Below are 26489 nucleotides of genomic sequence, written 5' to 3'. Positions count from 1 at the left end.
ATTGTAAGTTTGCCTCTTACTCTATGGTTTTTTGTTGTTGTTTATTCGTTCAGTCACTTCCGACTCTTCGTGACTTCATGGACCAGCCCACGCCAGAGCTTCCTGTCGGTTGTCAACACCCCCAGCTCCCCCAGGGACGTGTCCGTCACCTCTAGAATATCATCCATCCACCTTGCCCTTGGTCGGCCCCTCTTCCTTTTGCCTTCCACTCTCCCTAGCATCAGCATCTTCTCCAGGGTGTCCTGTCTTCTCATGATGTGGCCAAAGTATTTCAGTTTGGCCTTTAATATCATTCCCTCAAGTGAACAGTCTGGCTTTATTTCCTGGAGGATGGACTGGTTTGATCTTCTTGCAGTCCAAGGCACTCTCAGAATTTTCCTCCAACACCACAGTCCAGAAGCATCTCTCTTCCTTCTCTCAGCCTTCCTTATGGTCCAGCTCTTGCAGCCATATGTTACTATGGGGAACACCATTGCTTTAACTATGCGGACCTTTGTTGTCAGTGTGATGTCTCTGCTCTTAACTATTTTATTGAGATTTGTCATTGCTCTTCTCCCAAGGATTAAGCGTCTTCTGATTTCCTGACTGCAGTCAGCATCTGCAGTAATCTTCGCACCTAGAAATACAAAGTCTTTCACTGCTTCTACATTTTCTCCCTCTATTTGCCAGTTATCAATCAAGCTGGTTGCCATAATCTTGGTTTTTTTGAGGTTTAGCTGCAAGCCAGCTTTTGCACTTTCTTCTTTCACCTTCGTCATAAGGCTCCTCAGTTCCTCTTCGCTTTCAGACATCAAAGTGGTATCATTTGCATATCTGAGATTGTTAATGTTTCTTCCAGCAATTTTAACTCCAGCCTTGGATTCCTCAAGCCCAGCATGTCGCATGATGTGTTCTGCATACAAGTTGAATAGGTAGGGTGAGAGTACACAGCCCTGCCATACTCCTTTCCCAATCTTAAACCAGTCCGTTGTTCCATGGTCTGTTCTTACTGTTGCTGCTTGGTCGTTATACAGATTCTTCAGGAGGCAGACAAGATGACTTGGTATCCCCATACCACTAAGAACTTGCCACAATTTGTTATGGTCCACACAGTCAAAGGGTTTAGAATAGTCAATAAAACAGAAATAGATGTTTTTCTGAAACTCCCTGGCCTTTTCCATTATCCATCGGATATTGGCAATTTGGTCCCTAGTTCCTCTGCCTTTTCTAGACCCAGCTTGTACATCTGGCAATTCTTGCTCCATGAATTGCTGAAGTCTGCCTTGCAGGATCGTGAGCATTACCTTACTGGCATGTGAAATGAGTGCCACTGTTCGATAGTTTGAACATTCTTTAGTGTTTCCCTTTTTTGGTATGGGGATATAAGTTGATTTTTTCCAATCTGATGGCCATTCTTGTGTTTTCCAAATTTGCTGGCATATAGCATGCATTACCTTGACCACATCATCTTGCAAGATTTTGAACAGTTCAGCTGGGATGCTGTCGTCTCCTGCTGCCTTGTTATTAGCAATGCTTCTTAAGGCCCATTCAACCTCATTCTTCAGGATGTCTGGCTCTAGCTCACTGACCACACCATCAAAGCTATCCCCAATATTGTTATCCTTCCTGTACAGGTCTTCTGTATATTCTTGTCACCTTTTCTTGATCTCTTCTTCTTCTGTTAGGTCCTTGCCATCTTTGTTTTTGATCATACCCATTATGGCCTGGAATTTACCTCCGATGTTTCTAATTTTCTGGAAGAGGTCTCTTGTCCTTCCTATTCTATTGTCTTCTTCCACTTCCATGCATTGCTTGTTTAAAAATAATTCCTTGTCTCTTCTGGCTAACCTCTGGAATTTTGCATTTAATTGGGCATATCTCCCCCTATCACTGTTGCCTTTTGCTTTCCTTCTTTCTTGGGCTACTTCTAGTGTCTCAGCAGACAGCCATTTTGCCTTCTTGGTTTTCTCTTTCTTTGGGATGTATTTTGTTGCCGCCTCCTGAACAATGCTGCCAACCTCTGTCCATAGTTCTTCCGGGACTCTATGTACTAAGTCCAGTCCCTTAAATCTATTCTTCACCTCCACTGCATATTCCTTAGGAATATTAGTGAGCTCATATCTAGCTGATCTGTGGGTCTTCCCTAATCTCTTTAGTCTGATCCTAAATTGTGCAAGAAGAAGTTCGTGATCGGAACTACAGTCAGCTCCAGGTCTTGTTTTTACTGACTGTATAGATGTCCGCCACCTTTGGCTGCAAAGGATGTAGTCAATCTGGTTTCGGTGTTGTCCATCTGGTGAAGTCCATGTATAAAGCCGTCTCTTAGGTTGCTGGAAGAGGGTGTTTGTTATGCACATTGAGTTGTCTTGGCAAAATTCTATCAGCCTGTGTCCTGCTTCGTTTTGTTCTCCCAGGCCATGCTTACCTGTAATTCCAGGTGTCATCTGACTGCCCACCTTAGCATTCCAGTCTCCCGTGATGAAAATAACATCTCTTTTAGGTGTGTTGTCCAGTAGGTGCTGCAGATCCTCATAGAACTGCTCTACTTCAGCTTCTTCAGCATCTGTGGTTGGGGCGTATATTTGGATCACTGTGATGTTAGATGGCTTGCCCTGAATTCGAATTGAGGTCATTCTATCATTTTTTGGATTGTATCCGAGCACTGCTTTAGCCACTATACTATTAATTATGAAGGCTACTCCATTTCTTCTGTTGTCCTCTTGTCCACAGTAGTAGATCTGGTGGTCATTTGATGTGAAGTGGCCCATTCCAGTCCATTTCAGTTCACTGACGCCCAAAATGTCTATCTTTAATCTTGACATCTCACCAATAACCACATCCAATTTGCCCTGCCTCATAGATCTTACATTCCAGGTTCCAATGGTTTGTTGATCCTTAGGACATCGGATTCGCTGTTCACCACCAGCACCGTTGGCCGCTAGCCGTCCTTTCAGCTTTGAGCTAGCTGCGTCATCACGTCTGGGGCTAGTTGAACTCATCCTCTGTTCCTCCCCAGTAGCATTTTGACCATCTTCCGACCTGGGGGTCTCATCTTCCGATGGTATACCGACATATCTCTGGTTGTACTGATCCATTTAGTTTTCATGGCAAGAATACTGGGGTGGGTTGCCATTACCTTCCCCAGGGATTGCGTTTAGTCTGACCTCTCTGTCATGACGTTCCCATCTTGGGTGTCCCTTCACTGTTTAGCTCATGGCATCATTGAGGTGCTCAAGCTCCAGCACCACGACAAGGTAACGATCCTTTGCTGAAGACTCTATGGTTACAACATACCTTTTCTATAATCCACTCTGTCTAATCATCAAAACCATAAATCTTAAGTTCATTTTTTTTTGTTTTATGCAAAAGGTTTATAAGGGTTTTCAGTCAGCAATAAATGTAGATATTGTCTCTTTTCTAATCAATACAGTCAATTTGGCAACCTTAGCAAGTTCCATCATTTTCACCAACCATTCCTCCATTGTGGGTAATGCTAACTTTCAAAAGCTGTCAGTTTGTCATCAAGTGATTTAGTCAGTTTAATATCAAGTGATTCTGCTAATTTATTTCCCAATTCCTGAAACATTTTCTGAACCAAATCCACTGTAATTCCTTCCTCTGCAGGCTGCTCTAGCGATCCTCCCCTCCCCTCCATTGTTGCCACTTTTCTAGTTGTCATTATAATATTGTAATCCCTAAGGAAAAGTGTCTACAAGAGGGGGGAAAAGGCAAGCTTCCCATCCCATTTTTCTTCTTTTTTCTTCTTGTGCCTTTAACACTTCTGTCTCTAATGGCACTCCATATTTTCCACCCACATCTACATCAGTATCACAGTCTGGCTCATACTACCTTTATCTTTTGTTTTGTAAAGCCCACCAATTGTCTGCACTCTTTAATAGTAAACAGAAAGCATTCCCAGGCCTGGTTTGTTTGTCTAATTTAATCCCAATTTATTCAAAAGCACTTTCACCAAAAATTAATTTTTCAAAATAACTCTCCCCTTTATCCATTTTAAACTTTCTTACATGCTCCTTGTTAAGCTTTTTGCCAGAAAAAAATATATAAAGTCCTTAAAGCCCTTTTCTTTATTTATTCCTTTGTGGTCCCAAAAGAATTACAACTCAGATTCTTATCCTGCCACTTAGAAAATCCCTCTTTAAGTGTAAATTAATTACAACCACAGTAGCTAAGAAGTGAGCTACAGCTAGGCTTTGTGTCCATATGATAGACTGCAATTACAGCTAGGAGCTTGATTGGATTCCCTCAACTCCCAGCCACTCAACTCACGAGCCAACCACAAAAAACGCCCAGAGTCCCTCTTTTGGGGGAGATGGGCAGTGGCTAAATTTGAGTAATAAATAAATAAATAAAAAACTTCAGTTTTCGCAGTCTGCTCACGAGGAGCGGCCATCCGGAGTGCAAGTGGGCAATCTCAGGATCTCTCCTTTATCCGGAAAGGCTTGCACAGGCCAATCTCTGTCAATCTGGGCTCCAGTTCCACTGTAATGCCATCCCTGCTCCTTTAAGGACATCTAGCTCACTGTGATCACTGGAAGCACCCAAAATCTCAGTGCCATTCCAGTGAAATGTAATGGGCATCATCCTCAATGATCTAGCTTTCTTGTAAATTTCATTCCTTTCTAGAAGAAAGCAAAAAGCATTCTCCTTATATTAAGAAATCAAATTTCAAAGAATTGTAGCTCAAAGCTCCCCCCCCCCAATATCTGTGGAGTTTCGCAGTATTTATTGTCTCATAATGGTTTGATTTATTTGCAAACTTCATCCTATTTAGATGAAAAAACAAAAATATTACAGCTGTTTTGGCATTTATGCTTTTCCTACATAGGGGAGGATAATGGGAATCTGCTTCTGATCCAGGGAATATTAGAAGGTATTACCCCTGGAGCAGCCCAGGTTGGGGCAGGGGTATTTTTCGAACCCTGTGTAGAACCTTCAAAGCAGATCTAGCAATCTCTGCCCAGCACTCCTTTATAGCCATGGTTTTGATTTGTTTGTACAAAAAGGTTCTTTGACCAACATAAGTTTGATATGTTATGATAAGGTAAAGAAAATAGAATTTTAAAGTCAACACATTATACTCTCTCTTTTTTTTTTTTAGTGGAAAGTATGTTAAATTCTTTTCAAAATATTATCATTGAACTTCTTTTTTCTTTTAAATAAAATGACTTGTTGCCACTTGTGTTATAATGGGGATCTCTTCTACTTACTCGCCCCCACTGTACACAGGAAGAAAAGCCCTTCCTATCAAAAAATCTGAACTGATACGCAAACAATATTGCATTCTGAATGCTATATTTCAGTGGTTATCCCCTCAGGATTAAAAAGCACACTATTCATCTGTCACTCTGACTTCTAGTTTAGGGATATATTTCCAGTTCTTGAGTGTTACATAGCAATAATTCAGCACCACAGGCACCAAACTGCTTTCATAGTACATTTCTTATTTGAATAAACAGTGGAAGACCAATGACTTTAATAGAAGAAAATGTACCCCCAAATAGGCTTCTTGCCAACCAAAGTTGATATGAGGTTCTTTTTGGAGATGTCTCGAAGGCAAATCGCTGACTTTTTAACAGTTGCTGCAAAATTCATTTTAAAAATGGGTTATAAGCATCCCCCTTCCTAATACTTTTAAACATTGCTAACAATAAACAACTTTAATTTGCTTATTGGACAATGGTGCTATTGCGAATAGTAGGAGAATTCCTTTGCCTGCTTTGATTCCTGGGTGGTATTTACAAACCTGTGTGTGTGTGTACACATATATGTATATATTTCTAACAACAGAAACCATGGGAAATGGTCAGGCTCCTGAGAAGATGTGCTAGACCGCCTTTGTGCTTCTAATTGTTAAATATATCCAGAATCTGCCAATATATCCAGGAGCTTTGCATCAAATACAGAATGTACTGTATAGTACACAGAACGTGAGATTTTAAAACTCTGATTATGCACATGAGTTATAGGCCACACAGCTATGCTGATATGATTTAACAAGTTCAAGTAGTGAATTAAAGACTTTTGTTACTCTGTAATTAAACATATTTTTTGATTTCCTCTATGAAAACACATGAGTTCTGCACGTCCTCAGAGGCAAAGTCATTAAAGATCTCTGCTGAAATTCTAGATTCTATGAAACTGTGAATGAATAAAATTTAGGGCAGGTTTAAATGTCATGGGTGTGTGTGTGGGTGTGGGTAACATTTTTATTAGTTTCTTTCAAAGTCTACAGATGGAATCAATGCAATATATTACTGGTAATATTTAAACAAAGAACAATCCAGCCCAAATGAAAAATTATGAATGGCTAAGTTCATGAACTTAGCTTATACTGTAATATTAAATATTAAATTTATTTCTTAAACAAATGAATCGAACACATAGGCAAATATCCTTTATATTGCTTTAATTCCTTTAAAATGCTGTTTGGGGTGGGTGGGGGAATCTGGGGAGGTTTATAGGTGGAGATTGAAATGTTTTGCCTCCCAGAGAGATTTCTCATTTCTATTCTACTTCTTAAAAAAAAGAGGGTGTGTAAATAATTCCCCTCCTTCTGTGATATCATAGCATCACTGGACAGCCTTTGGCAGCCCTTCAGATGGTCAAGTTGTGCTTTCTGCAACTCTCCAAACAGCACTGTACAGGAAATTCAGTCCCATCTAGAACATGTAGAGTTCTCAGCAGACCTATAGACCATCATATTCAGTCTTGCCGGGATTCTACTTCAGCCTATTTGTCTTTATCCAACCAACCACTATATCTGGGCTTCCATTTCTATTATATTCAGCCACATTTGATTCTTGTATTAGAATGGCGTGTCATTAACATTAGTGAATCCTTGCTTTAAATCCTCCCATGATCACACATAACAGCTTAATAAAAACGTACGTTGCATTGGGGACAAAGTAGTGGTTTGTGGTACCCCACAGCTGCTGGGAAAAGGAACAATTGCAGGCCAGTGAAACTTACTAACCAATACTGTACAGAACACTATTTCTAATCTGGAATCTCAACTACTCTAAGTTCTTACTATGCCCATAGGATAACCTTTTGAATCTATAAAGATGTGTGTCTTGAAGGTTCCTAATGGAGACTCAAAGCTGTGGGCATTGTCAGCAGGTCTGTGATTATGCTTATCCCATGAGGAAAAGGTGACTAGATCTCTTGGTCTCTTGTTTCTGTTTAGCATAAAAAAAATTTTTTTAATTGATCACAAGAAATCTCCTTTTTGCTTTTTGGCCAAAGTTAACTTCACTTGCAGAAGCAAGGAAATCATGAACTGAATGCAAGACTTTCATTATACTGCTATTTAGATAGGACCAGATTTCCAAGTCCCACAGTGATGGGGCAGAAGATTTCAAAATCCACTCTTCCATGATGATGAAGGGAAATTTTCATATTGGCATATCAGGCCTCTGAAGGAATTACAACTCATTTTCTTAGAGAGATGGTTTGTTAGCTTTAAAATAGGATTTTCTATTTCTGTTTCCATGTAAAGAAATAGTATGAGCCCTTTCTTCATGTTTACTAAACATTACAAGATAGACACTTTTTTTCTCTACAGGTATCACTGTACTAGTAATAGTCCCTGTTAGACTTTTCTAAGATGTTCAGTACTCTCCTAAAACCCAAGTTTAAGGAGTGTCCCACTGCCTGCATCATCTTAGCAGCCAATTCTGTCTTCTGAGTGGGGACCACTCCCCCCACCCCCAAAGTTTTGTCATCCTGAGAGTTATAGGGGGGACTTTGGGGTTCAATTCCTCATTTATTTTCCACTGTTATTGTCCACAGTTGTTGTTCTTATTTTTTAAATCCCATTACATTGTTCATAACAGAAGCATAAATTCTGTAAGTTTTTTTCCCTTTACAGTGGAGTTTAAAGTTTTATTTTGTTTTACCATTGTGTTCTAAGAAATCTGAATGTCTTTTCTCCCTGAAGGAACATTTGGTTCTGTGGAGCTTGCTTCAGAGGGAAGCACCAGCCTTAAGGAATTAAGGAATAGCCCTTAGTAAAAACAGATTAAAAAAAACAAACACTTTAAAAAAAATTTTTACTTTCAACATTCTATAAGGCATGAAAGAAACAAGAATAAATTATAATAGCCCAGAACAATATATCTCAACTTTTAGTCATAGTTTACATAAATCAGTAAATTTATCAAAATAAGAATGATTATTCTTAGCATAATGTATAGAATTTTTGCACACCCAATAAAAATATAATTCATCCCACTGAGAAGTCAGTATTCAAATTTTGTCAATAACATTTTCCATAAAAGCAGTTGACCGTATACCGTATATGCCAATCTGAAAAAATGATAAGTTGTCTAAAGGTTTCCACAGTTTGAGCAATTATTAATTTATCAGCCCAGAGTAAGAATACAATAAACTCCTTTTTGTTTGATTCTGAGTTATCTCCTCAGAAATATGTAATAGTCCCAACTGTAGAAAACATACTTTTTTCTTTAGTTATTATTTTAACTTCTTTGAATGTTGTATTCCAGTAAAACACAACCTTTTCACAAGTCTGTCACGTATGAAAAAAAATTCCTTTCTAATTACAACCCTTCCAGTATTTTGATGAATAATTATGAAATATTTGTACTAGTCTAGTTGGAAGTAACTGCCAACAATGTAATACCATCCATTGCATCTCTTGCATGGAAACTGTTTACCTGATTTCAAAAGTATTTGCTACTTCATCTCCTCCATTTGTTTTTCCTAAATCTGTATCCCAAACATATTTTAGACCTACAGTAAAAACAGAATTTTATGATCGGATTTTCTGTTTTTCTCTCGAAAACCTAAAAACACAAACATTCGCATCTGAACTTTAACTGCACTGATATAAACTGAAATATTTAAACTAGGTAATTTAGTGCAGTGTCCAATTATGCCCTTCTCCTGAAAGAGCAGCGTTTCGTAACAGAATGAAAATACAGACAACAAGGAGGAGAAAAACAATGGGAAATTCCATTGTGCAAGAAGAAGTCTGCTCAGACTAACAGACAAATGTGCTTTTAAATGCTATGTTACACTTTAATTTTAGATTGGTTTATGCGAATACAAACTTCAGAGTGTTCAATGGAACTTTCTTTAAGGTAATTTAAGTATCTGCAGTTGCATCTGAAGTTTGACCCAAAAGTCTTCCTTACATATTAAATGGATTTATGACAAGGAAATAGCACCAAGTTAATTGTCTTCAACCCCACATCCTGTACAGTATATTAAACAGCTCTATCCCCTCATCTGTCATAGAGCAAAACTTCTGAAATCCTTTGACTTTAGGTTTCCATCTGTAAGGATAAAGGCTGTGCCTTGCAGATGGGCTAGTTGTTATGTGCAGCATTAGGGTGTGGTTAGTCAGAGTGACCCTGCCCTACATTCATTCATCCAATGAATGAGAGGTTGTTTTCTGAATCCAGCTTATTAAGGTTAAGTTATAAGTTGTCAAGAGAGGAACATTTCACATATTACCAACAAATTGAACATGGAAAGGGATTCTCTACCACATGATTATTATTATTTTTGCATGTACATGTAAGCCCCATACTACAGAACAAGAATCATACAGACTTCAATAAGGAGTTTTAATGCAAGAATTAGGGGCAAGAGGCAGAATCTTGAAAACTGGTAGGAACCTCCAACCCTGTATTACTACTGGGTTCATTAAGGAGGAATCCTTTTGAATATTTTCAATCTCTTCTTCCAAGGCTTTTTGTAGCCTGAATTGAGCTGCTGTTTATGAGATAAGCTACTAACAAACTAATGTTTGTTGGGTGTTTATGCCTAGAGTTTCCCCTGTTCCTTTCTCAGCCTCCTTGCAATCTGTCACAACATGGCTGTTGTTATACAGAGAGTGCCCATTCCATCATAAAACCACATATAAAGAAACTGCAGTACAGATAACAAGATCATGAGTTTATGGAAAGTAATCTTGGGGGATTAATTTTGGAGCTTGTGGTCTTCCCCTTTCTTCCACAAGCACTTTCTCCCTCTTCCCCCATAGCAGTTGTGTGCACAGGGAACCTGTATTTCCTCCTCCTCCTCCTCCATGTTTGCTCATAGCAGCTCTCATCAAGATCTGCAATAGCATGCAGTGGCATGATCAAGAGATCACTGTGAACAAGTAGACAGCACTAAGCATCCAGTGGCCTGATTGAGATGCTCCATTGGATGCCAGTGCTCCCAATAGAGCAGTTAAGCAAGCTGTGAGCAGGTTTCTCTGAAGAAGGCCATCTGCCATAAAGAAGTCATGTGGATCCTTGTGACCAGGCTGGGCCATCAAGGCCTACCATAACCAAAGGAGGAAGAAATGCAAGCACATTGCAAAGATGCCCTAATCCTTAAAAACCATACCTTGCACATGCACAAAAGCCTGTTCACCATTTTGCACGTGGACAAAAAAGGTCAACACTGCAGATATGCATAAACCTTTACATGTATTCAGAGGTCTTGTCTGTAATGATCAGTCTCAGTTTCACAAAGTTGTGGATAACAAGACCACAGATAACAAGGGCCACTTGTACTCATGTATGTATCCTTTTTTAATACTAGTACACAATGAGTTTTTATATGATGTAGTCTGCTTCTAGGACAACCTCTGCACTGTATGGAACAACTTTAAATGAGTTAGGATGTTCTTCACAAAATATTACTTTGAATTACATTTACAAAAAGGAATGGCAATAGCTTCTTAAGTAGCATTTAAATGATGGTAAAATCTTTTCCCATGAATTGTAGGAAACAATATTTAAAAGTATAGTTGGTCTGATCAAAGGAAAGAAGGATGAGCCTCTCCCCAGTGGCCTGGATCTTATTTCCCATGGCTAACAACCATTTCCAATCCTTTGTCAGACTTCTATTCCCCCCCTCCCCATTGTCAGATGGTATTATTTAAAGCCTGTTCATCCACTTGTGTGGGATTCCAGTGCTATAATATGCAACACCAATGACAAGAGGACTGTTATACTGGGGGTGTTATTCAAAGCATTGTTGATACTTGCAGGCTGCAGACATCTGTAATGTGCTACACACAGCGTCTGGCAATGGAAATCCTTATGCAAACCATATCAAACAACTTTTTGGAAAAAGAAAAAGGATGTACATATTACATCCGCTTTGAAATAATTAAAAATATTTATATATGCCAACCATGTGAGTTTGTATCAAATGCTAATGGTCTTATATCCTATAACTGTAAAGCTGTCTCAGATTGATTGTAGAAAGATAGTTTAACCACACACACCTCAAAATCAAAGAATCAGTCACAAGTAGGGAAGAGTGTTGAGCTGCATATGCCTCCTTCCCCAGCACCCTTTTGAAGTTACGGACATCTCAAAGTCATGCTGTCAGAATTTAGGGCAAAATTATTTGTTAGGTGGTGTGACTTTGGGGTCCCAGTCTTAATCCCCCTTCCAAAGCCCCAAAATTTGCAGAAAAAAATTCAGCCCCACCAGGAACATCACCATATCACTGGAAAGCCTCTTATGACCCATTAACTGGTGAGGAGGCTAAATTGCAACTCTAACCCAGAAATTAGTGCCCATCACCTTTTCAGGAAGGACACAAGATGGCCCATTAGTTTTTTAACAGGCATCTATATAACTAGCAAACAACTGTTATCTCGCTTGTTCAAAAAAATCAAAATGTTCTGCACCAAAACAGTGCCATTTAGGATCTCATCTCATCTCATCTCAGCAGTGATGAATCAAATACATTTAACAAAAGTTGTTCTCTGCTCTCTGGATTCAAGTCTTAATTCTTCTCATGCTTCCATGTGGAATCAGATGAGCTAAACAAATGATAGCCAGTGATACCGTATTACCACTGTCAGCCAAATCTGTTCATAGATATAGGCAGAAACAATAATTTCAGAAATATACTTCTAGAAATATAACGAAGGAACAGTAAAAGTTGTTTTCTTGTGGATGGACTGATAAGCTTCTGCGAGCAAACCAGGAAGTCATCTCCAGTCTGGATAGGAGATGTATAGGGATAGGTTTCTTTTGCCTCCACTATGGAGTTTCAAGCTGTCTTTTCTTTGCCTTTTCCCTTCCTCATTAGAACTGTCCCATAATGAGGGTTTAATCACAGGGCAAATATAAATCTGCCTCAGTCCTACCCCAAGAATGCTTTATTCAGAGGTTTTATATATTTATTAAGCACATTTATAAGGATGCCCAACTCACACACAGTGACTCCGGGAGGCTTACAGAATTAAAAACCATAAAAACACAACACACACCCCAAGGCGGCAGCAAGCCCATTCATATCAGCCACTTGTTTGGCTCCGAAGTGACCCGGGGTCCCCAGGCCCACTGACAAAACCACGTCTTCAGGGCTTTCCAGAAAAGGTGCAAGGATATATGGGTATACTGCTACAGATGTTTTAAGCTGTTACAAAAGCCCTGTATCTGTTTCAAATATTGTCATTCTTCAAAGGGACAGCAATAATGCATTTTCTTTTTCAGGGAGACATTAGAAAGCAAAACAATTACTCATGTAGCCTCTATAAATATCTGAATGCTTTATTACACACATTTTTCTTGTTAGTGGCTCTATTGCTATCAAAACTGCTAACGTATCAAATAATTAACATTCAGTATAATCTGTATTCCTAAACAACTGATTAAAACAGGGTAAAAATGTCTGGCTCAATCAAGGGCCACAGGTCACATTTACACTTACTCATATTTGGGAAAAGAGGAGTAGAAGTCTTTTACATTACACATTTGGCAAACTATACAAATATGGAGAACCTGGCAGACTAGTCTGTTCTTGACTATGTATGAATCCAGATGGATTCTTGATAGTTCTTGGGAACGTTGCTGTTTCCATAATGGCACAAGGAAAAGGCCCAAGAGGTTTATGCAATCTCTCTGAAGGGCTTTCTTTCTTGTTTGTTTATTCATGGTTCTTAACAGAGCTGATGCATCAGGGATAATGATATGAATAATGGTGGTGATATGAAAATCTCCCGTGGGGGAGAGATGGGCGGTGAATAAATTTATAAAATAAAATAAAAAATCTAAATGGAATGAAATTAAATACTGGCTACTGCTGAACTCTGCTCAGATGCACTGATGATAGTAACAATTGTACTTTCCTATAATCATTGCATCTCACAAAGTCAGCAGCCAGTGGAGTTATTGCAAGTAGTGAGACCCTGTTTACCTTCTGGCTGTCAGGAAGCACAAGACAATAACACTAGCTTCATAAAGTTGGTGATTTACAGGGCAAGTGAAGATACAGTTACGTATTTGTTCAGATGTGGTACTTTTAACTGTTTGTCTTATCTTATCATAGCCCTCTGTAGAGTTAACAATACAGTATCATCTACTTCTTAGGAGACATTTATTGCTCTTTCTACCCAAATGGCCAATCTACTTGTGGTGTTAATCAGCCAGGAACAACAAGAATCAAGTGCTGATACCAGATGATTCTGCTTAAATTCAGCAAACTATACACACCAGGAAAATTCATACACAAACAAAGTTCATGCTGACTTTTTAAAAATTACAAACTGAGGCAGAAACTGAAGGGAAAGAACCCATGAAGAATGAGAAAGTGAAATGGACCAGTTGGACCATTTGTAAAAGTTATATAGGGCAATGGAAAAGATACTGTTCAATACTTTGCCCTTTGAGTCCCACAGAGTTTCTTCTTATCCATATGCTATTTATAATCTACATGAAACATTTAAAAGGTTTGTTTTTCTACTACAGTGGAAGCAGTGACAGAATTCTCTAAAATAGTTGCAGCCACCCTTCCATCCCATATCCTAAATCTAGACATAGTGGTGTTCCAGGGCATTAGCATTTGTCTGTGTGTGTGTGTGTGTCAGAGAGACTGAGAGAAAGAGAAGATGATTGCTGACAGTGTAATATGTTTGTAGCTGTTCCAGATGTATAATCCTCCTTTCCTCCTCATCTCAATATATTAAAAAAAAACCATGTATAGATGGTGAACTGAAGGAGGGAGCAGAGTAAAAATTGTCTTGAGGAAATTAGGAAGAAGAACAAAGGGGAGTGTTGATCACATTCTGACCTAAATCCATTTCTGGCAACCTTTTGCCTACAAATATGTTCCCTTAAAGAAATAAGAGAAGGAAAAGAAATAAAACTTTTATTGTAGAAGTTGTGTGGAAACCACTGCTCTCTCCTGGCTTGCCATATAGATCAGTCTTCTAAAGTCTGCTTTTCCCTGTACTGACAAAAGTCAATGCCCAGAATGTATGGTGGAGACATAGACCATACAACATTGGCCAGTCCATGTACCTAGCCAATACATATGAAGCGAGAGAGGGAGAGAGAATATTGTGGCATCTTCATATCTAATGAATGTATTACCCTGTAAATTGCTGTGGGTCATAGCTGACTTCATCAGAAGTAATGGATTGTGATCTAAGATGACAAGCTTCTTGTCCATAGAGATTACAAAGGGAAAATAAAAATGGAAAGGACTTCATGCAACATGAAATGCAATTGTTTCAAATACTAAATATATTTAAGAGTTGTTTACAGGCCTAGCTGGAATATGGTTTGGGTTATCCGTTTCTTGGTCAGAATGAACTGGGCTAGGAATTCAAAATAAATAATGCATTGAGGAGATTTAAGCCCGTTAGTGAGCCCTACAGTCTATAATGCTCAGCAGATTGTTAGCACTGAGGAAGTTCAAAACTGGTTGAGTGATAGTTTTGAAATAGCCCTTGCTGACAGATGAAGTATACTTAGGTGCCTGTTTGGTCCTCTAAAGCACTGGCAGTATCATGCAGAGAACAACCATCTCTGATCTCACCTCAGTGTATTACTTCAATGGGGTATTCTTTCTAGAGTATTTTAAAAAACATTTTGACAAAAATGTGTCTTCTAATGTGTTGTTTTAAAATAGTGTATTACTTAAGCAAATATTTAAATATTAAATTAGGTTTTCTGTATGCTTGATGTGAATATAATTCGGCTTGCCTGCCAAGCATGTCAAAACCCCAAGCCTACTTTCATTTGCCAGGGTAAATGTTTATTTTGTTTTCCCACATAATGTGCTCTTTAAAGTGTCACCAATATACCAAATCTGATTGCTTTTTAATAGAGACATGGTGGGTTTTGGGGGGGAGGTTTTTTGCTTTCATTAGGAAACAGGATAAATTATCAGTAAAGCTCAGGCTAATGAATCCACATACAGTTGATGTTCTTTGCATTCATTTTTCCTTTCCATCCCATTGGACTCTCTCTTGCACTCCAGAATAAACATGAGAACAATTGTGTTGTTATACCAATATTTGAAACTTGCTTTTTAAATATATGAAACAGCGCTCTGAGCATGAAGGCTATGCAAACTTTTGCTTGCTGCAGTCTTTCAAATTTATGAATGCTCCTTGATTGTTTTCAGAATTCTAACTGCTTGCTGCATAGTAGGTAGTTTTAAAGATGTTATTTGGGAGTGAGATGGAATAATTACAAACATAGTTGGATATAAACAATCTTACCACTTTCCCGTTGGTTTACATGGTGTAAGTTTATGTTTAGTGGCTTTTATTTTGTATTTCGTGCTTGAATAAACTCCAGAATTAACGTTCTTCAACTTCACTCTAAGATACACTTCTGCCATTGGGCTTATTTCTATAAATGTCTGTGTTGAGATTTAGGTTAATTATATCATAATACTCAAAGACTTTGGTAAGTTTGCATTTCAGATTTTCAGTGAAAACACCTATTTGAGGAAAACTTCTTAGATTGAAATTTTACATATTAAGAGATTATCCATGTACAGATTACCATAAGTTTAACAAATTCTTCCAATATCTTATCATCAAAAGTCCCTAGCTATTCTTTGAGATGTATGGTGGAATATGACATAGTTATTTCTATCCTTTTAAGAAAAATGAATTCCCCTAGTTGCTTAGAAATCAACTGAGAGATTCAGTTAAGCAGATCAGGCTGGAATCCATTTATGTATTGGAAAACAACACAAAACATTAAAATTATTAGCATAGTAGAAAGCACAGTTTGGCAGGATATATAAATGCATCTGCAATCTTAAGGAGAATTGTATTTTAGACATTCATATTCAGTATTTCTACCCATAAAGACATCTGCATAGATGGAGAAGGTACTTTGTAAGTATAGTTTAAAATAGTGACCAAATATAAGTAAAATTATTCTTAATTCAATTATTCTTTATCCTCTTTTCCACACTTTTAAATAATATTGATCCAAAGAAAAATATACCTCAGTTTTCCATTGGTTTGCTGTAATAAGTCTCACAACTAAAAAAGCAAAGCAGGAGAATTAATTTCTTACAAATCTCAGGAAAAACTGACAAGTCAAAATAAAACTAATTCCCAAAGTTGTTGAGGAGTTTTTTCCAATTTTTTCAGAATGCACCTCATCATTAGAAATGATAATATATTCCCAGTTGATTACAAAACCTTCCTAGGAAATATTTCAGTTAATGCAATGCCACTTTAAGGAAGGATGGGTTTTTTTTCCCTATATTGGATTTTTGGAAACTATGGGTGATTGGAAAGAATTGTAACACAATTGTTAAAAACAAAAAGCACAGGGAGAAGTTGGAAACTCAGGGAAAGAAAAAAGTAATTTTAAAAAAGCTTATGATGGATTTTGAACCAGCAACCTTCTGTTTACAAGGCAAGAGTTATAGCCATTGAGCTGTCATAGCATTAACAGTAGTTCTAAAAAAAACATCAAGCAGTAGGCAGTAAGGAAGGATTTTTAAAAAAGAGCTGTACAGTATACCTACATATAAACACACTCATATGAGCATGTATGTTCCTGTATACCTACATATACACACACTCGTATGAGCATGTATGTATGTATGTTCAGGAAGACCTGCCCCCAGAAGCAAAGTGAACGCGCCTTGCTTCCCTGATACAGAAAGGTGGAAGGGCACAGCAGCAAATGGAGGATGAGGTAGCCTGCAATACAAAGCAAATACCTTGCAAGGTGTTGCCAAAGTGTCTTGGTCCAGACAGGATTTTCATAAGCTGTCTTAGAGTAAGACATTACTCAAGTCACCATGAGTATAGGAAAGGAGCAGCTTCAGTGGTAACTTCAGATATGCCAAAGAAGAGCAAAATTGAAATAGAGCCATCTTTTGGCACAGCACTAAAAATACCTACACTAGACTATTTACTTTATTATTTGCAAAAAGAAAAAAAAATAAAAAGTGGAAGCAACTACTGGTTAATTATGCCACCCCCCCAAAGACTAAACAACATGGAATATCATAACGAAGTCAGTGGAGTCTCGTAGGGTAAAAGAATGTTGCTTGCAAAACATTCCTGGGGATCAGCAAGCTCTGTAGGTATGCTCATCATCCTCAGATTAAGGAAATACTGTAGTTTTTTTAGGGTTAGACATAATGTTCTCCTTTCTGTACTTCTGCAGGGCTGATATTCTAAAATTCCCCTAGTTAAGTATACTTGCTCATGTGGATCTAGAGAAATCAAAGCAATATAACATGTTGTATTATACTACAATTTTATTGGGATTGTCGTAAAATTTATATTTTGCTTCTGCTGTATCAGTACCCAGACAGAACAAATGAGTTTTATGTTAGTCTTCTTTTCTGATTCAAGATACTCTATTGTCTGCATATTAGCCAAAGTTTGCGTTGCCGCAGTGAAAATGAGGCATTAGATTTTGTTAACTTGATGTATATATTTTTGGGTTAATTTAGCTAATCTTTTATCGTTAATAAAGACTTTTATGGTTGATTGAAACAAAAAAGATTTTACATGAATATTCATCCTTTATATTCTACTTAGGTAATGCATACACGTTGTTCAAGTAATTGGTTTACATTTAAGTAAGTACCAAATTGGGAGTGCCTGGGGTATGGCAAATAAGGACCTTAAAACTTGGTCTGGATTGTCTCTAGGATGTTTTTCTTAATATATAGGCCAACCTGAGTTGCACAGAATATTTGGACTAGTGTTTTAGCTTCAAAAAGCTTTAGCGCCAGAGGTACCTGTTTAGCAATTCACCTCCTATGAAGTAAAAAAACAACAACAACTTCTGATAACCTGTAGATGTTGATGCCACTTGCTTAATATATTCATGACGGACTTTCCAGGATCTCCTGTCCTGAAAAATGACTCCTAGATATTTAAAAGAGTGTACCTGTTTACTCCTCAATTATCCAGGATTGTTGTTATGATTTCTTGGCAAAGACCATGTTCTTAGATTTCTGGTAATGTATGTCCAGCCTATTTCAGATACAGTAATGGGCAGTGGTTCTCACCACATGTTTAAGCCCAATAGGCGTACAAGAAATAACTGCAGCGTCATCTGCATGAAGTAATATGGGAACTTTGCAACATGCAATCTTAGGCACATAAAAATCCAGGGAGTCCAGAGTTCAACCATAGAATTTAATGGAGGCCAAAATGCACCCCTGCCACACCCATCTCCCAATGCACACAATATTGGAGAGCATTCCTTGACCGTTACATCTTACCTTGAGATAAGTGTTTGAACATAGCTCTAAGATTGTCATCTGTCAATTGTTGTTGTTTATTTGTTCAGTCGCTTCCGACTCTTTGTGACTTCATGGACCAGCCCACGCCAGAGCTTCCTGTCTGTCGTCACCACCCCCAGCTCCCCCAGGGATGAGTTAATTTAAAAAGTTTTCCCCATAACTATGTCTGAAAGATGGAGTTGAATGCTGCTTTAAAGTCAAGGGAGGCCACATAAAGAAGAGTCTTCAAGTGGTGTAATGCAAAAACATAGTCCACCATTGAGCGCCCATTTTCAGAACCCTACCTGCTTATCCCTGATCATGCCTTGAGATTTAATCCAATCAGCTATTTTGAATCTCTGTTTCCTTTCCTTTCCTTTATACTACTGCCACACTCACTGATGCCAATGTACTTCCTAATTCTCTCTTGCCAGCTCTCTCAGGCTGCAAGCCCTACCTATCAATTTTCTCTCATGATGTCAACTCCATAGCACCTGTCTTCTCCAGCTGTTTCTCGTGGTCTGATTGCAAGTTGGACTGCACCTTGCTCAAGGTCTTAACAGTTGGTTTGGCTCATAGTACTATAATCTTTTCTGAGGAAAGACATACTGTCCTCATGCTACCTTCTTTTCCATAAGTGAAAATATTCCTATTCATTTGGGAATTCCTAGGATGAAAACTGCTCCAGTATTAGACTGACTTCTATTGCCTTCAGATATCTTTTTTTTTCAAATTAGGGTTGTTTAATTTTTATATTTTAATGGTTTTCAAAATTGTTGGTTTTATTGTTGATGGCTTTATTTATTTATTTATTTATTTAATACATTTATTCACCACCCATCTCTCCCCTACAGGGGGGCTTTATTTAAGGTTGTTACTGTTCTGAAGAATCCCTAAATAGTGACTTCCAGGGGAGGTATGGCAGACTGAAGATGGCTCTTTGGAAGCGGAACCAACAATGCGGCAAAGAGCAAGGAATTGATGAGTCAACCAGTTCCTTAGAACCTCTCCAGGTAAGGAGAGGATGGGAGATCACTCACACATGCTCTGGATGGCTGCTCCCCACAAGGAGACTGAAGGACAGTGGTTTTCCGTGGGCTTGTGTGCTGGGAGATGACAGGATTAGCCATTTGCTCGCAACCACAGCAGCAACTTTTAAAGGACACTAAGTTCACAAATCTCACTTTCGAACCATTCTTGGAAATTGCTCATTAACTACTTTTAAGCTATTAGAGACTTTCAGAATGACAAGTTTGAAAATTCCAGGTGAGTCTGTCTTCAATGAAAGAAAATTTTAATCATCAGCTTAAGAATTTAAAGAATCTGAAATAAACAGCAAAAAGCTAAATAAGACTTTGATATTTGATACTAAAAGTCCAGATAAAATTGGAATATTGAAACTTTTACAATAAGATTTTGGAATTAATTATAAAGAACAAACAGCTGCTCATGGGAAATAGATTCTGTTTCGGTTTTTACAAGACATAACAAAGATAGGCAATTTCATGATTTCAAAAACTGGACACTAGAGGGGACTGAAGTTTTCAGGTAAAGGGAAGATTTACAAGCCTGTAAAATGTTGCAAAACATTATAACAATAAAAATACTGAAGGAGACTTTTGAAGAACGGAATCAGAAAATAATAGCCACAATACCGACAATGTCAATTACGATGTCTTCTTCTATGGATAGACTATGTCCAAAAGATGTTATTGAAGAAATGACAGATGTAGAACAATTTTTTTCTGACAAGATAGAGATAGTATTGAAAGTGGATTTACAACTGACAGACCAAGAGAATGACTTAGAAAAGGATGTTTCACTGGATCTACAAAAGAAGCTGGCTGAGATTTAAAATTTAAAAGGGAAATACAAATGACAAACCAAGAGAGTGACCTGGATAATTTTTTCCTATTGGATTTACAAAAGAGGCTTGTTAAATCCTTGAAGAATTCTGTGCAATAGGACAAAGGAGAAATGAAGAGAAATCAAATCCTATGACAATATTTGAATGCACTAAAGATTAAGACTGTTAGAAGTAAAAGGAATAAAATTGGTTTATTTGATCAAAGTTAAAACAAGATATGTTGTTACTTCTGGCAACCTTTTATGGACTTTCTGCTGAAACTAGGACTGAAAAGATGATGCTTTATGGATTTGTCTATAGATAAGAGATGGGATATGAGATGAAGAGATAATTATATGAGTATCAAACACTTAAAAGAGAATGTTGATTGATATAGCAGGATGCAGTTCCTTTTTTCAGGTTCATGAAAATCCACAACCATATCAGGTTTAAAAATTCAAAAGCATCAGCTACCCCAGTATATTGCTTTTCAGGAAAAAAAAAAAGGGGAAGAAAAAAGCATGCCTTCAAAAATGATTGAGTAGTGAGTTGAATTGCTTTTTGGACTTCGAACCTGCAACTTGTCTGCAAAAACATTACATTTTTAACTTGCATGTTTCTGTGCCAGCAGAAAATGTCTATTTTCAGTGAGATCTTCTAGGTTTTACCTGTTTACAATTTTACTATTATAATCACAATTCTTAATAAAAATTTTAGATACAGATATATAGATATAAAGAATCCTTCAATAGTAAAGAAACACTCATGATGTTTTAAAGTTGGATTTTAAAAGTGAATGAAAGGAAAAGCTAACACAATTTTTTTAATTAATTACATTATATATTTTTAATTACATTAATGTAAATAATAAACATACTTTTTGACTTGGTCCTCCTATTTGGGGAAATGGCTACATTTCCATGGCAACCTCAGTATTCTAAATAAACACATGAATCCAAAAAGGGTACTGGATAACAAGGAAAATAAGGAAAATAAATTTCTCCAGAAGACTAGATATGTATGAGCCTCGCATTCACGCAACTCATCTGGTTGAGTAAGTCTCTGTGCAACTTGCCGCGTTCCTCATAGATTAGCTGAAGAGTAATTCATGGAAAATTCCACAAACAACTTTTTTTTTCAGGTAGAAGGGGAAAGAAAATATGTGATTATTACTTCCTCTTGGGGCCCTTTTAAGGTTGAGATCTTATCCTGCCTTTGGTATAAATTAGACTTTCTTGTTAAGTTGGAAAATTCAAAATAATGTGTGGTATAACATCAAAGACTGCAACTCCTTACATACTCATTCATATTAATGGATAGAAGAGAAAGGTGAGCTTTAAAATGCAAGGTTAAACAAGATAACAAAGAATTGCTTGTGTATCTGTTCTTTATTTCCAAATCTGCAACTTATCCCAGCTTCCATCAATGTGTTACAAACATTTTGTTAGCTTCAGCCTAAGACTCAGACGGTATCTAATCTTTAAGATAGTTTATATCATTCTATACTTTCTACTTCATTTTTTATTTAAATTATATGTGGATTTTAGAGGACATTGTCAGCTAAATTGCAAGTGCTGAGATAAGTTCTAGGACCTGTAGGATTTGCAGTGAATTTTCAATTCAGTGATACTTCATTAGCTCAAGTACATTTTCATTTTTGTGATCATTAACTCCACTTAACTGAGAATGGGCATTTGTGTTATACTGAATGTTCTTCATGGCTCTTCAGTCACAAAATCTCCAGTCCTAATAGTCTAGGAAGATTTCTCTTTGATGGAAATTCTTCTGGCTTGTGCACATTCTTATCTGATGGAAAAGTTAGTGCTGGAGAATGCGTTGTCCTGCTCAGTTCCCTTGGCCTCATGTTAAAAGCTGAAATAAATACTTCAAAAACAAATTAGTAAATCTACAGTGTATTGGTAGTCCTTGCTTAACGTCCATTCATTGACTATTCAACATTATGACAACACTGACAAAAGTGACTTGTGACCAGTCCTCGAACTTATGACCAATAAAAATTGAGCCTGCCTGCATTTATGACCACCCCCTCAGCTTATTCTCGTTGCTGTCTTTGCTTACCTCCCCTCTACTGAACAGAGTTGAAAAGGAGGCAGTCTCTTGTCTTGGAAGAACCGAGGCTCAGGGCTAGGAGGGACCAAGCTGGGAACAGCTTGGATTGGGCTGGGTCCTCGCCTAACGACCTGCGGGATTTCTTTAATGACAGCAACAGGAACTGCCGTCGCTAAGTGGGGTGGCCACATACTGTTTCTGTTAACGATCGCTTTGCTTACTGACAGTGTTTCCAGTTCCAATTAGGGTCGTTAAATGAGGACTACCTGTAGAAAGAATTAGTCAGTGCTTCTGTTCGTGGCAGCTCTTTGGATTTGTGTACCAGCTACTCTTGTTAACATGTTATAGTAAAGACATGAACAAGATTTTATAGTAACTGAGCACCCATATTTTCTAATTTATGAAGAAAATGTTGATGTAGCTGACATGTATAGTACATAACTTCTGTTTAATTATAATTAAATAATTATAATTATAGTTATTTATAAAAATAATAAAGGTGGGATAAAAATAAAATTAAATACATACATAAATAAATAAATATAATTAGTCTGAGCACCTTACATTATTTTACCTAAAAATTAGCGCAACTCTTCATTTACCTTCATGTGAATACAATCTAATTTTAACTCCCTGTCAATCACCATCCTCCAATTGGTTAATCTGCCTTCCTAGGGACGCGGTGGCGCTGCGGGTTAAACTGCTGAGCTGTCGATCGGAAGGTCGGCGGTTCGAAACCGCGCGGCGGGGTGAGCTCCCGTTGCTAGTCCCAGCTCCTGCTCACCTAGCAGTTCGAAAACATGCAAATGTGAGTAGATCAATAGGTACCGCTTCGGCGGGAAGGTAACGGCGTTCCGAGTCATCATGCTGGCCACATGACCCGGAAGTGTCTATGACAACGCCGGCTCCAAGGCTTAGAAACGGAGATGAGCACCGCCCCCTAGAGTCGGACTCGACTGGACTTTACGTCAAGGGAAACCTTTACCTTTACCTAGGCAGATGTCCACATAGTCCCTCACAGTTTCCTGAAATTACAAGCTCAATAGAAGAGGATGATCATCCTGGGTCAAAGGAATTTTATTTTCCATTAGGGATATATGATAGCAGTGCTTTCCTCCTAGAACCTTATCTGTGATCATCATAATGTTTATATAATGAAGGAGTGTTTGAAATTAGGAAACTAAACTGTAGATGTGAGAGTGTAGGTCTTTGGAAAGTTCCTTCTCTTTATCTTTTGCGAAGAGGCATGTTTGATGGGCATTGGAAAAAGAACTTCTCATCTACAATCTCTGGAACTTCCTGCCCTTAAGAAGCTGAACTTGCTTCGTTTGGGATCCCTCAGCTGAAGTTGGCGGACAAAGACATTTCTTTTCCAGAGAGGTTTTTGAGGCTTATTAGTTACTGAATTTAATATGTTGTATTCTTCTCTTATTTGTTGTTGGGAACATATTTTATCTGGTGGGTTTAAAATTGTTAATTTTAAGGTTTTTAGTTAATTTTTAAATGTAATTCATATTTTATTATCTGACTTTAGTATATTGCTGATGCAGAAATGAGCTAGGTTTCCTGATAAACAGTTTGAGGGGAAGAGAAAGTGTTTCTATTTAATGTATATAAGTAAGCAATTTATCAGCATATCTTCACTAAACACTGAATTTAATTAAGTCACCCCTAGTTTTTGTTGCTCATATACATTGTATCAAGAAGAAAGATTCCAGGTTGAATCACAATCTTTTTTGGCCTTCATATGGTTGCTATTTTCAGTGTCTGATACTAATATAAAATATAATGTAGTGCCAATGTTTATTAATTGCATTATCCATTATGAACTATGAAATACATTTAAAATATTTTCCTGCACTCTATGCTACATAAATTATTTATTTAGCTGCTCAGAATAAATAAATACTGCCACTAAGTACATACTTTATAATATAGCTTATTTCTGTGTGTGTGTGTGTGTGTGTGTATATTTTTCCTAGGGGTAAAATGAAGCAAAAATAACAGATTCTAGTTTGTCCTTTCAGAGCTACAGGATTTAAGCCAAGCTTTAATGAACATCTGACTAATCTTTCATTAATATTATCTGTTATCATTCTTGATCTCAAACAAGCGGACTCCAGTTAGGGTTGAGTTGAAGCTATTCATTTCATGTTCAAACCCCTGTCTCATTGGTAAATCAGCTTTCTATGATGTGTCTAGGCAATGTTCTTCTGATCAACATTTTCTTTCTTCTTGCTCCTTTATTGGCCTGGTTTAATCTCGTTAACAATAATAACTTGCATTATTCTGAGGCCAAATTCATGAAGTTGCATCTGAAAGGGTAATGTCATAGCATCTACAAAAAAGAACCATGTACGATATTCTCTCAGCATATTGAATTAAGCTGGCTGGCAGTATAAGCAAATAAAGTTGAGCAGAATGAGAATAAAAAGAATAAATTAAAGTGGGAAACAGCACCAGCTGTAGGGGGGGGGAAAGTTTCTAACAGCAATGAGAGAGCTTAATATATGTAGCAAGTTGAGTATTTTTTCATTAATTTGTCATGATGACTCTACGTCCTACTTTAAGATAGTCACATATTATTTTTTCCTTCATTCCAGCACTGTTCTTTTTTCTTGCTTTGTTTCAGACTATAGAAAGAAAATTTAGGCAAAGAGACCTCATTACTGTTTTTCCAGGTGTCCCATTTTATCATTATGCTGATATAATAAACAAATCATGTGTATAACAAAAGGTCGTGGGATTATGGTTAAGCTAGGCTGATCCAGTGAGATGTCATATCCTTTTACAATGTTATAACATGATCATAGCTGGTCGAGTAAAAACATTAAAATGAAGGTTGGAAGAGATGTGTATGTGTATATGTATATCACATCACCCTTTGATTCATGGAAGAAAGGTAGGGTAGAGTTGTATTAATGTTAGATTCACAAGTTTTTGATACTGAGAATTATATCAGGTCTATGGTGGTGAGGACGTTTTTGGGTGTAGTATGCATTTACTAATTTCTGGGGGTGAATAATAAATATTCATAACATTTTTCAGAGAGCAGAAAGACAAGCACGAGTGATGGACTCAGCACAATATGCAGAATTCTGTGAAAGTCGTCAGTTGAGCTTTTGTAAGTATTGTGTAAGAATATTAAACTGAGCTATGATTTTAGCAGCACTGTTAGAATGGCATACACAGTCCACCTTCCCTTAAACTCTCAGAGGAGAAAGATATACATAGGTGTGGAGTCCTTGGTGCTCCCTGAGCCTTGTTGTTTTCTTGCAGATGTTTCATTGCCAGACTAGGCAACATCTTCAGTGCAAAGAGGCCCACTCCCTCAGAGAGCACCAAGGACTCCACAGTTTAACCCTGAGCTACAAATATTCGCTTCGAGGTATAGGTGTTACAAGATACCATGCTCCCATGTATGGGGTTTTGCATGACTTCCAAACACCCCTCTTAGAGGCAGGAGGAATTTCTCTATTTTTACAGAATGTATATCCTATGTTATTTTCAGTTAAATTGACCATCAGGAGGCATTACATGGCCAGTTTCTTCCTTTTTGGGACTCTTCAGATGCAGGTAGCCAGATGTTATTTTACCAAATGAGTTTGATTTCCAGTAGAGGGTTGAACCCCATAACATAACATCTGGCTACCTGCATCTGAAGAGTCCCAATAAGGACGAAACCAGTTACGCAGTGCCTCCTGATGGTCAATGCAATTCTGATTATAGATATGTACCTTAAAATATTGTAGCTTTAGACAGTTAATGCGTAGATAACAGGATGTAGTTTTATATAAAGAAAGGGTGGCACATTCCCCTTCCCACCTGCATATTCATGACAGAATTTGGAAGGGGAAAAAGCTTTCTGTCCCTGGAATAGGCAGTATAATGCTTCTAGGTATCAGCGTGCCTGCTTCCTACTTACTTCCTACTATTATTATTTCTGAAATAAAATGAAGGAAGCTGGCATGCTGCAAAGCAAAGAACAGCTTCCAGTATTATCTTTATTTATAAAAATGACACTAGCCCCATAGTATTAGAAAATCAAATAATGCTGGTATGAAGCCTGGTGTTTTACTCACAAAATCAG

The 26489-nt window shown here is 37.6% G+C and overlaps 1 protein-coding gene across 2 annotated transcripts in view; it reads left to right on the top strand.

Moving 5' to 3' along the window:
* Positions 1–26489, top strand: part of SUPT3H (SPT3 homolog, SAGA and STAGA complex component) — a 268160-nt gene that overhangs the window by 184464 nt on the left and 57207 nt on the right. For both annotated transcript variants that reach the window (XM_063317327.1, XM_063317336.1), the window contains one exon: positions 25448–25523. In XM_063317327.1, coding sequence (XP_063173397.1) covers positions 25448–25523 — 76 coding nt within the window. The remainder of the gene's footprint in view (positions 1–25447; positions 25524–26489) is intronic.

Source organism: Candoia aspera, chromosome 1 (genome assembly GCF_035149785.1).
Source record: "Candoia aspera isolate rCanAsp1 chromosome 1, rCanAsp1.hap2, whole genome shotgun sequence".
NCBI lineage: Eukaryota > Metazoa > Chordata > Lepidosauria > Squamata > Boidae > Candoia > Candoia aspera.
This window is presented reverse-complemented; position numbering and strand designations above follow the sequence as displayed.